The 13180-nt window shown below is 37.8% G+C and overlaps 1 protein-coding gene across 1 annotated transcript in view; it reads right to left on the reverse strand.

The window, feature by feature from the left end:
• NEB (nebulin) overlaps positions 1 to 13180 on the reverse strand; it is a 200923-nt gene that overhangs the window by 85924 nt on the left and 101819 nt on the right. The window contains 11 exon segments of the mRNA XM_049097113.1: positions 724 to 927; positions 1728 to 2039; positions 3643 to 3750; positions 4703 to 4807; positions 5636 to 5839; positions 6530 to 6841; positions 7211 to 7318; positions 7459 to 7563; positions 8855 to 9058; positions 11096 to 11407; positions 12709 to 12816. Of these exon segments, the coding sequence (XP_048953070.1) occupies positions 724 to 927; positions 1728 to 2039; positions 3643 to 3750; positions 4703 to 4807; positions 5636 to 5839; positions 6530 to 6841; positions 7211 to 7318; positions 7459 to 7563; positions 8855 to 9058; positions 11096 to 11407; positions 12709 to 12816 (2082 nt within the window).

Genomic DNA, 13180 nt, shown 5'->3' on the forward strand with positions numbered 1-13180 from the left:
TGTGAATTTTTTTTGTTGTTGTTAAGTACTCTCCACAGCAGCGTGGAGCCCAACATGGAGCTTGAACTCACGACCTTAAGATCAAGACCTGAGCTGAGATCAAGAATCGAATGCTCAACTGACTGAACCACTCAGGCACCCCTTCATTTGTGTTATTTAAAAGGTGCCAATAATGACTCCAACAAGAAGAATACATTGATGTGTGATGTAATATAAGTGGAAAATGAATCAGAAATACAGTAGTAAAATGATCCTTTTTCATTAAGTCACATGTAATCATCTGGCAGGTAAACCTACATGGCAGGTAACTATGATAATCCACATCCCTAATCAAATCCTGGCTTTCTTGGCCCAAATAACTATCATGGTATCTAATATTCAGGCCACCCCTGGACTTTTCAATTTCCCTCATGATTGAAAAGCAATAAAAGGTGGCAGTTCTGTGATCATGGTATTACCTGGTAGACTTGCATTACAAGCAAGACCTCAAAATGTATTCAGAATGTGTATCAGAGTCTGCGGAATATAAAGATGCCCACCGCATCTATGTCAAAGAGTCATCTAGGTAACTGAACTGTGGATACCATTAATTGATTGACTGTGAAATTCTATCTGGATACATGAATGTTCAAGGTTCTAATCCTGGTAGTAGCAACTTAAATGTCACACAGTTCTTATGGAGACTTCTTCAATACGTCCGAACGCATCATCAACCCCGCTTACCTCACTGATCTGTACAGCATTGATCTTTGCCTGGATGACTTCAGGGGTATCAACAATGCTGGTGAATTTGAAGTCCTCAGGCTTTATACGATACAACCTCTCATTCAGGAGATTCTGGGCATTCTTCACTCTCATCACTTCCACAGAACCCTCTGGCAACCATCCTATACCCTTTAACCATTCCAGGTCTGATTTGTACACGTTCTATATGAAGGAAGGGACCACAGAGTTCAAAAGAGTCAAGTCTGCTCACTAGACCACGATGCCAGCAGGCCACACACTACCTCTATTTAAACTAGCTGGGTGGCCACTCCCATGGAATGGAAGGATCAACATTAAATATTAATATTTGGGTGTTATATCTCTGGCACACATCTCTGGGAGAAGTTCACGTAACCCTACAGGAATTGGAACAGGGCTGACGAGTGACCCTTGTGGAATCACAGCAATGGCACATTGTTTTGTTTTTATACAAGGTTGAGCATCTGTGCTCACCACTTGAAATCTGCCTTTTTTGCACTACTGAGAATAACATCTGTAAGAATTTGGGAGAATAAGGTCTTCAGAGGCATATATAATGAGGAAAAAATATATACTTTTATCTGTATACACCACTCTATCTATAAATATATGTACATATACATTTTTTCTATGTGTACCAGATAAACTTAAAATCCAACATTTCCTTACATTCAAATTTGTTTCTGAAATTTAGATATCTGATCATGCAAATATAATGGGTTAAAAACAATTGGGACTGAAATTTTCTATCTAATTACATAGAATAAGAGATTTTTTTTTGTCTTAAAAAAAATAAGACCTTGGCACATAAGAAGGAATCCTCCACGAGACCATGTTCCAAATGATTCTATAACCATGAAATATACAGATTATGTTAGGTTCTATTAAGATTACCACTTAAATTATATCCCTAGGGGGTACACCATGACGCTATTCACAGAGACACACATCTCCCCCAAGAGTCTGGTGATAAATATACGCACATCACTCTGCAGTTCGTAGGCCTTCTTAGCCTGGATCACATCATTCTGATCTGGCAAACATGTCCACTGGTGCAGATAATTGCGATAATCAATATCGCTAACCAGGACCTGGCACTTCTTGGCCTGAACAATTGACATCATGTCCAATGGTGTATTGTGAATTCCTTTAGACTTCTCATAAGCTTTCTTGTATTCTCTGTCACTCTGGATCTTGGCAGCGTGTATCGACCATACCAATTTGGGGTCATCTTGTAGGGTGCGGAAACCCACATGGTGGCCCAGTTGCTTACGGTAACCTTCTTTGTACTTGTACTAAAGTGGTGAAAAATCAGACAGACATATGAAAATAATGTAGTAAGAGGACTTTTCATTAAATGTTTTCCGAATATTGGCAGTCATTATATATTTCGGTTCACTTTGAGAAAAATAGGGCTATTTTAGGTAGTTTGATAGAGAATGGGAATAAATCAGGAAGGAAATAGTATGGTGAATAAGGGTAATTACAAAAAATTATAGCTGACATTTACTGAGCAATGACTACACGCCAGACACTATTATGAGTGCTTCAAATGTATGAGGTTGATCTGCGTGAAACTGCTGAGTTTTTTTAGTAAAAAATAGTTTAGTAGCAACTACAATCCCATTTAATCTTCCCAACATCTCTGTGAAGTACATACTATTATTATTATTACATTTTTCAGATGTGGAAAATAAGACACAGTGGGTGTAATCATGGGTCTCTAAGGTTGCCTGAATGGTGGAACATTAAGTCAGTTGGTCCCCCAAGAGTACTAACAATACCTCAGTAGGAAAAAGTTATTTGTGTGGTTTTGGAGACAGGTAAAAAGGTGCATAGTTCACAAGAATGGAAGCAAGGTCATTGGTTTGAATTAGATGACAACAAAAGGCCTGGGAACAAGAGTTTCCATCTTGTTCACACTTGTCCTAAAAGTGTCTTAGGACTAGAGTAAGATAATGTCTTTTCTATATTTGGATAACATAGAAAAGTTTGGACAAAAGGGAGGGAGAGACAAGCGGAAATTAGGCAGATACTATAGATTAGCTATTGTATTTAGAGATAAAAATGAGAAATAAAAGGGAAGAAACAGGTGGATATACAAGATAAAAAATAGACAAGAACCCAGACAAAGGGAACAGGATTGCTTAAAGATTTGGAGCTGAGGGTGGGAGGTAGGGAGCTTGGTAGGATAATTATTTTGACTAAGTTTTTAAATTACCATTAAATGAACTTCAAAAGGTTGCTGAGAGCCTTATACATAAGCCTCCAGTATAAAATCTTATGTATAAAATGTGATTTCAGTCTTGTCTTACATGAAACTTTCAACTGCGATCTATATTTATGGAGAATGTCATAAATATTTGGGGGATAAAATGACACTGGTCAATAATCAAATCTATTGGTTCCTGAATTTTTCCCAAGAATTCTGCATAGATTCTTCGTGTTTTTTTCACTTCTACTTAGAAACAACCAAGAAGTTATACACATACCTCTCATCTATGCTAACCTTAATGTGCTTCATTTCATTTTAATATTTTTATTTATTTAAAGATGTATTTGACAGGGAGAGAGAATGAGAGAGAGCATGAACACAGGCAGGAGGAGCAGCAGGCAGAGGGAGAGGGAGAAGCAGACTCCCCACCTGAGCCCAAAACCTGACATGGGGCTTGATCCCAGGACCCTGAGATCATGACCTGAGCTGAGGGGAGATGCTTAACTGTATGAGCCACCCAGGTGACCCCATTCTAATGTTTTTAAGTAGAGAAAGTCTTTAGTGCAAAACAAAATAAAATTGTTTACATAGATTTTTTTTAACCTCCCCCCTTAATTCTTAAAAAAAAAAATTACTCTATTTGTTAAAAGTAGAGATAAACCACAAGGAAATAGAGGCCATACCTCACTGGCAATATCTCTGGAGGCTTTGGCTTGCTTGATTTCAATGGCATCTGCTTTGAAGTCATAGCCTTTCTGCTTGGTCTCATTCCAGTCTTTTTGGTAAAGTTTCTATTGAGGGAAAACACAGGTTTGTTTACAAAAATTGAAAATAAGTGAATACTCAAAGTACTCAAAATATGAATATGACAAAATGTAAATGAAGACAGGATAAGGAAAAACAGGTATTTCTGAGTTCCTCTGGTTGTTGGCTATTTCCTTAATAGAGTGCAGGATACTTCTGAACTAAGATTTATTTTTATTTTATTTTATTTTTTATTTTTTTGAACTAAGATTTTAAAGCTAAACATCTAGATCTACTAAATGTTTGAATACTTGTCTTCATCACAATACGGTACACATCTGAAAATACCCAACACACAATACATGGAAACTAAGAATCAACTGTGAAGCTAGAAAACCTTCATCAAGGTATCATGTAAGGTCCGGTAAGATTTTTTTTTCCTAATGTTGCCTTTTGACTTTTCAGAGGTCCCTGCTAAAGGGACGTGAGATAGATATCTTATCCTTTGGATATGACTTAAAATTGTCTTTTAACTTTCTGAAGTGGAAAATAAGACACAAAGCTAATGGCTTTGAAATGTCAAACAATAATGTTCTGGATCAATCAAAAACCTATAAAGATAAATGAGACTGTCACCTCATACTCCCTCAAGTAAGAGAAATTCAACTAGGTATTTCAATATTCTCAATTAATATATGATGAAACTGAGCTATGGACATTGGATATAGAACAATGCTTTCAAGATTGAAAGGAAGACAACAATAGAATTCAGATATCCCAACTCTTTGTAGTCCTGGGACCCAGCCATGTATTTAAACTAACATTTAAAAGAGAGAATTTCCATTCATATTGCATTAGGAATGGAAGCTAAAGAGAAAATGTTTAGCACCAAAAACTGTACACAGTTCTAAGATAGGTAACGTGTCGTTATACCACACTCCCAAAGCTGACATATATTTTCCTATGAAGGTATTTTCACTTCATATTTATGCCTCTTACATCGCTGATTTGCAGGGCATTAATATGGGCCTGCAGCATGACTGGCGTGTCAGAAGGAATGGTGATGTTGGTTTTATCTTTATTCCATGCATCTTGATATAGTTTCTGTGGAGAGAAGGGAAATATTACTTGAGTAGTGAATATATGAAACATTAAGACTTAGAGACTAACCTGAAAAAAATTTTTGGGTGGTTAATTATATGTGTTAACTTGGCATAGGCCACAATACCCAGATATTTAGTCACACATCATTAAAGATGTTTCTGTGAAGGTAGTTTGCAGATGAGACTAACGTTCTTCTCAGTAGACTTTGGTAAAGTAGACTACCCTCTGTAATGTGGCTGGGTCTTGTCCAAACAGCTGAAGGCCTTAATAGAGAAAAGACTGACCTCTGCGGAGCAAGAAGGAACTTTGTCAGCAAACTGCCTTTGGACTTGAACTGCGACTCTCTGCTAGGTCTCCAGCCTTTTCTGCAGGTTTTAGGCTTGCCAGCCTCCATAACCATATGGCCCAGCTCCATCACATAAATCTCTCTTCCTCTGTGTATGTGTACAGACATAGTCTATAGATCTACCTACATCTCTCATATACATATACGTGCACACATATATACACGTACATACACACATATCTACATGTATCTATACATATCGACATCACCTATTGGCTCTATTTCTCTGGAGAACCCTGACCAATACAATGTCAAACCATTTAAAATGCAGCATTATGCTACGTGTTTTAGTATTTAATAGGAGTCAAAGAAATATTTGTTCTACTTTGCATGTGCCTTTACCAAATTAGTCAAGAGATTCTTAGAATTGCTCCCTTCACTATAAGTCTTCCAAGGGGAACAGTCCACTTGTTCAGTTTGGGTGGCATCCTTTGAAAACAGAGTCCCGCAAAAGGAATGCTTGGTAATAGGATGGTTCTTACCTCACTTATTTGCAGAGAATTGGCTTTTGCCAGGACAACATCTGGAGTGTCAACAATGGAAGTGAATTTCAAGGCCTCTGGCCGCGTCCTGTAAAGTCTTTCATTCACCAGGCCTTGAGCATTCTTCACTCTGTTCATTTCTACTGAGTCTTCTGGCATCCAGCCGATGCCACGCAGCCACTCCAAATCTGCCTTATATACACTCTACAAAGATGTTAGACAGAAATTATGTTCTATGGTTAGACACACCATCTCATAATTGAAAAATAAGGTACATGGGATCTAGTACAGAAGATGGTAGTTCCAAAAAAATAGGACCTGCGATTTTATAGGACTCAGGGGTTTTAATATCAATGGCACAGTAATTTGTAAAAGCATAATTATACATCCTAGCTGTGAGGAGTGATAAAATCGTAATAATATTGAATTTCATGGTAATTATTTGATATTTCCAAAAAATTATAGAACTGAAAACACTTTTATAAAGGAAATTTTGTTGAATCTCATTCCATTTTAATTCTATAATAACTGAAGAAAACTTTGGTCCGTGGATATAGTACAATAGTGGCAGTTACTTTAAAAGTAGTCAGATAATTTGTGTTTGTTGGCAATATATTTTCATTGCCAGAAAGTACAGATGACATGAAGAAAACAGTCTGGAATCTAGGCCAGTAAATGAAAGACATGGCCTAAGTAGGATTCTTCATCTCTATTCTTTGATTCCTAGGGCATAACTCCTGAATACGGGTTATGTATTAAACAATGCGAGTGGTGCCTTCCTGGATGTGTGCAGTGCATAATCCATGAGTCTATTCACACAGGGGTCCACAGGAGTGGACAATTAATAAATCTATGCCCTCTCATCCCGTCTTTCCCAAAGTTTGTGTTACGTACATCACTCTGCAGTTCATAGGCCTTCTTTGCTTGGATAATGTCGTTTTGATCAGGTAAGCATGTCCAGTGATGTAGGTAATTTCGATAATCAATGTCACTGACCAAAGTTTGACATTGCTTGGCCATCACGATGCCTAACATGTCCACTGGGCTACTGAATTTGGTCTTCCATTTCTGGAATTCCTTCTTGTACTCCCTTTCACTTTGAATCTTCCCTGCATGTATGGCACACATAATCTTGGGATCATCTTCAACGCTCTTGGCTCCAATGTGGTGGCCTTTCTGTCTCTCATATGCTTCTTTGTATTTGTACTAAAATGAGAGAAATACAGCTTTAGAAACCTAGTTTTAAGACTGTATAGATGCCAACAACTGCAGAAGACGTGAACACCCACAAGAGAATGGATAAGAACTTCATATCAGAAACATTTTGGCATCTCTGAATAATCTTAAGCTCTATCATAAGCATAATGGTGGTATATTCATTTATCTTCACTGGTGCAGGCCTTCCAGCTACAATTCCAAACTATTCTCTCTGTGACAACAAAGGGAAAAAGTCATAGAAAGTAGGAAGCAGGAGTAGGGAATACACGTGGAAACAATTGCAAAATGTGGCCAACCGGCCTCATAGTGGCCATTCTGCAGTGTGACACCAAAGGGGGTTAGATAAAGGGCACTTACATCACTGGCGATGTCCCTTGAGGCCTTGGCACTTTTGATGGAAATAGCATCAGCCCTCAGATCATAGTCCTTCATCTTTGATTCATCCCATCCCTTGGTGTAAAGTTTCTAGACAGAGGATAATACGTAACAGAAAAATAAGAGTGGTTTAGAAAAGTTAATAGGCCAATTCCAGACAGGAAAGTGTAAGGTAGAAGTAGGTTAATGAATCCGAGAAAGGCTTAAGAGACAATCAGGAAGCTTCTTACTTGGCTGATATTGACAGAATTGCTCTTGGCCAATATGATTTCTGGGGTGTCTGGCATCACGTGGATGGAGGCTTTGTCAGCATTCCAAGCTTCTGTATATAAATGCTATGGGGAAAGTGAGGTAAAACCCTTTGTTAAAGCTCATATATTACAGTTATTTTCAAATTTAACACATCTTAGTGTAAAAAAAAAATCCTAAAAGCCCTCGTAAGGCTATTTTACAGGTGAGGGAAGCAAAAGGGTACTGGGGAGAGTGAAACATGATGATATTTAAGCTGCCATATGATAGCTTCATAGCTAATATGAAGTGATATAATGGTTTCAATTATTAATTCTTTTCTTCCAGTGAATCTCAAGCTTACTCATTGGACCTCCAAGGATGGAACCCGGCTATAGTATTATGATATAGAAGTCCCTAGACTCCAGAGTTAATCCCAAGTTCAAACCCAATTCCACTATGTCCAAGCTGTGTAATCTTGAGAAAGGTACATAATGCCTTGAATTCCTCATTTCTAAGAGGGTAGATAATATTTTTACTGAGTGCTTTTGAAGATTAACCATAACACATGTAAGATGCTGGAGTCTTAGGCACTCAGCAGATTTTATGGTGTTTCCTATTCTTATCACTGTAGTTGCTGTGATAGGCATGGGATAAAATAGAATTTCTGGGGTTTTAATACTTCAAGCTTTGGATTTTGCTGAGAGTTGATGTCATACTCTGCATTGAGCACCAAATGTTGGAAGATGTCCAAGCAGGTGCGGAAGAATTCAGGTAAGTTCAATTCAATCTAAAATGTGAATATTAAGGACCTATCTATTGGATAAAGAATGAGCCAAGTATCAATAAACAGATTGCTAGAACTCCAGAAAAAAGAAGTGATTATCTATCCTGTGTAATGACACTAAAAGCAATAGTAGCAGCTCACTTCCTAAAGTAGACTTCCGCAATCAAACAAACCAAGGAACTAATTTGAGTTGTTCACTGGCATTGCTATAAACACGGTCTCCCAGAGTTCAGAACAAAATACTAAATGGCTGTTTATTCCTTCCAGGATGCATAAAGAGAAGTTTGAGTCTGCTCTGCCTAGAAGAATGTACAAGGACAAGTAATGGATCGATGGATGCCTCCATGTCACTGCTCAGAAGAGTACGTGCATTTCTCCCGAGAAATTATCCCAGGCTACGCTTCCTCATGCACACAGAGAACTGGGGGATACAGTGTTGAGAAACACACGCAGGTCCAACTAGAAATCAAATAGATGCTCTGTTGAAGACATGTGTGAGAATCAGGCCCATTACCTCTCCTTTCTCTGAAAACCCTTTAGGGCGTTTCTCACTTTATGAGCCAAGTCCATGGAAGGTAGAACTCAGGAAATGGAAACAGTTGGATACTCACTTTGCTCATCGTCAGGGCATTATTCTTTGCCAGGACAATCTCTGGGGTGTCTGTAATGCATGTGAATTTGAGCTGGTCTGCTGGCTGGCGGTACTTCCTTTCACTCAGGATTTCTCCAGCTCTCTTCACCTTCTCGACCTCTACAGAGCCAATGGGCACCCATCCAATGCCCCTCAGCCACTCCAGATCAGACTTGTAAATAACCTGAAAATGAAATAATGCCAAATATTACCTAGACAGCCTGGTGTGTGACCTGGAGTTAGCATATAGACACACTGTATAGCTCTGAATCTTACTGTGTGAATTTCTGGGAAGACCCAAGACTGACTGACTTTGCTGTAGAGTGGCTAGCCCAACACTCTGTCCCTGAAGGTAGCCAATGTTTGCTGGTTTAAAGACTCCTCAGGGATCCCTGGGTGGCATCAGCGGTTTAGCGCCTGCCTTTGGCCCAGGGAGCGATCCTGGAGACCCGGGATCGAATCCCACGTCGGGCTCCCGGTGCATGGAGCCTGCTTCTCCCTCTGCCTGTGTCTCTGACTCTCTCTCTGTGTGTGACTATCATAAATAAATAAATAAATAAATAAATAAATAAATAAATAATAAAAAAAATAAAGACTCCTCAACTCTGTACTCACTTTGGCAGCACGTAAAGACTCATAAAATCTAACAATACGCAATTTCGTTGATGCAAAACCATTTTAAGGCAATTAGTGACTGCCACCTGATAGAAAGCATTCTCCGATTTGATTGTCTGTGCTCCCTGTATGGGAATACTACTCCATCAGAATATGGCTTGTTCTTATCCCAGCAGGCACTGACCCTATATCATAAAGATGAACACTACTAGCTGATCACATGTTGAGTTCATGTGTTTTCTGGGGACAACAAAAAGGGCATCTTTTTTTCATGTGATTCTATATACATGCTTCTAAACCAAAGAGTACCTGTATTTTTTACTCTTATCTTACTTATTCTCCATCCCCTTTCTTATGTCATAATTGAAGGAAAAAATGTATTTTATCTCTCCATCATTTTTCTTCTTTGAATTTAAATAACTGGCTAAAGGAAAATTTTTCTCATCAGTAAAGGTAACATTCTGTTTGTATGGCTTTTTGGGAAATTTTTTTTTTTTTTTAACAATGCCCCTATGTTTATCATTCTTTCAAAAGTAACTGCTTGTAAGAGCCTGATCAAAAAACCAAGGAGATACTATACCAATGAAGTAGTAATTGAGTCCCAGGGATAATCTGCTGGAGGACAACAAAAGTGCCTCACGTGTTTCTAGAGAGTTATATTGTTTTCAGGTTCTTAGAAAAATTCTCTTAATAGGTACAGTTCACTCTTAAACTTCCTTGTACAAGTAATGGGTTAAATTAAGCAGTCAGAAAAATGAAAATGCGGTCAATTCATTTGGAAATTTAGATTGTATTAAACCAGCAATTCTGAACCTGGCATCAATGAACTTGAACAGAAAAATATAATGTCTTTAATTTTATTAACCTCTAATTGAAATACAGCATTTCTCTCAGTTATAAGTATAGGCTACAGATCACGGTAGCATTAGCACTATATGAGACTTTGTCAGCAATAAAAGATCACAAGTATTGTCATATGCTATTACAGTTGTTGCAGGCATCTTCAAATATTTATGCTCATTACTTCTTTGAAATTAAACTGTTATTAAATCCAGTGCTAGATCTTTTATTTAATGTTAAAAAAGCACGCATATTACTACATCATAAATTCAATTTAATACTTCCATAACTATATTTTGATTTGATCAATTTCTTCTGAAACATAAATATACTGCATCTTGTGCATCTCATGACATTGTCTTGAGAAGCTGTCCCTGGTCTCAAGGGACTGCCAAAAGATTCCATGACATGAAAAGTTAGAACCCCTTTAAAAAAAATCTTTTAAATATGTGCTGATGTGGTCAGCACCACAGAGGTAATCTGTCATATGGACACTCTCTAGTCCCAAAAGAAAAGAAAGGTAATTCACCTGATAAGATCACTTTCTCTTCCCCCCAAGGGAAGGTGACCCTGTCTGAAACAATCCTTTCCTTTCTTATGCTAATAACTTCCTTGTCCTACTCTCCTTCCAATAAAAACCTTCCATTTTTACAATTCTTTGGAGTTACTCTCTACTTGCTGGATGGATTGCAGCCCCATTCATGAACTGGTTAATAAAGCTATTTAAATCTTTAAAATAAATAAACACATGCTTAGACCCACTCACATCGCTCTGAAGGTCATATGCCTTCCGGGCCTGAATGACGTCGTTCTGGTCAGGCAAGCACATCCATTCATGTAGGGGATGCTTGTAGTCTATGTCGCTTACGAGGACCTGACATTTCTTGGCCAGCACCAACCCCAACATGTCCACGGGGCTGCTGAACTTGGTCTTCCACTTCTCAAAGTCTTTCTTGTACTCCCTGTCACTCTGGATCTTGGCCACATGTATTGACCACATTATCTTGGGGTCATCCTCAACATTTCGGGCCCCAATGTGGTGGCCAAGCTGTTTGCGGTAGCCTTCCTTGTATTTGTACTGAAAAAAGAAAAGTGATAGGAGCCTAATGATAAGAACATCTCATTTATATAACATCTTATAATTTCATATACACATTATTTCCTTGGAGTTTTCCTTCCTAGCATAAGGAGAAAGGTTAATGTTATTGACTCCATTTTATAAAGTAGAAGCCTAAAGGCTTCTATAAGAGGGATTTTAGGCAATTTGTTCAAAATGACATCAAAAGTAGTTGAGAGCTACTAGTTCTTAATATTTTTCCCTTCTGTTAAACTACACTACCTACTTTACATTTGATTACTTAACATGGAAAGAGAAAAGATCTTGTACAATCTAAAAGAATATCTACTTAAAGATGTGGCTATTTTTTTTCTAAAAATTGTATTAAAGATATGTTAGAATATCTCTCTTGTAATTAGAGTTTATACTGAATGCCCTGATTGAGAGAATGGGCTACATTAAATAGTCTCACCAGAAGATATCTCCCCTTATTAACCTGTAATGTCATTGAACTTTCATCATGAGAGAGTCATGCCTCAGGTTAACATTCTGTACTTTTAAAATTCAAGAATAACATGTTATGGTCCATTTTTACCATGAAATGATCAGTGTGAGCTTTTCTAGAAAATGTCTTGATAATAGAAGGAATGAAGCCTAAGTCTCAGGCATGGGGCCCCTCCAAAAGATGGAAAGCCTGGATTGGGTTCCTGAGGAGCCCTAATACAAAATGAGGGCCCTAGATACCCTCAAGAGATGCTTCTCATGAGAAGGGAAGGGCTACTGAGAAGAGACAAGTAGGTGCTGAGGAAAAGCTTTGCTTACTTCTCAATTTGTCCTTTCAACGAGTTAGGGGTATTCTGGTAGGAGAACCTCACTGAAAGTTACAAAGGATGAAAGAAAACTCTAAAACGCACCCATCAACTAGTCTTCCTTTAACACCAGAATAAGGAGATAAAAGTAGTAGGAAAGGATTCCCATGTATGCTGGGGGACTTACATTTGCTTTCAATGTTTTTTCTACAAACATCTGCATCAATTGCTGCTCAACTTCTGAGGCTCCAAAATATGAACCCATTTTTAGTGTCTATAAAACACCCATTTTTAAAGAATATACCTCTATCCCTGATTGATTAGCAGGTATAATGGACACGGTATCTTATGGTTTTCTTAGTCTTTTTTTATTTCCAACTTTCTACATGTGGGAATCACTAAATGAAGCTGAGACTTGTAGGGACAACCACAATTCTGGCAAGAAAAATTATAAAACTGCCATTTGGGAACATATTTGAGTAAGAAATGCCTCTTCCAAAAACATCAACTTACATCACTAGCAATCTCTCTCGAAGCCTTGGCTGCCTGGATCGGGATGGCATCCAAACGCAAGTCACAGCCTTCCTTCTTTGACTCTTCCAAAGCAAGTTTGTAGAGTTTCTGTAGAAAAGAGAGTCATCAATCATAACTCCTTTCATAAAAAATAAAGCTGTTTATTATTAAATCTTCCCTGTCCTCATTTAAACTATAGAAAGAAATCTACAAAATCAAGTATGAGAGTGGGTTGGGTTCCTACAAAATTATCTAAGGACTTTTAAGGCACATGTTCTAAACTTTGGGATTTCACTGATTGTTAAATTAAAAAAAAAAGAATTGGGGGAGACATCAACATGTGATTGCCAAAATTTTGTTTTGCCAAATAAGTACATGTAGAAAAAAAATAACTATTTACTTTCACCATCTTAATATAAAAGAAAGGTCATCTTAATACTAGAGAAAGAGAAAAAATAAGGACATTATTTTC

This window comes from Canis lupus, chromosome 19 (genome assembly GCF_003254725.2).
Source record: "Canis lupus dingo isolate Sandy chromosome 19, ASM325472v2, whole genome shotgun sequence".
Classification (NCBI taxonomy): Eukaryota; Metazoa; Chordata; class Mammalia; order Carnivora; family Canidae; genus Canis; species Canis lupus.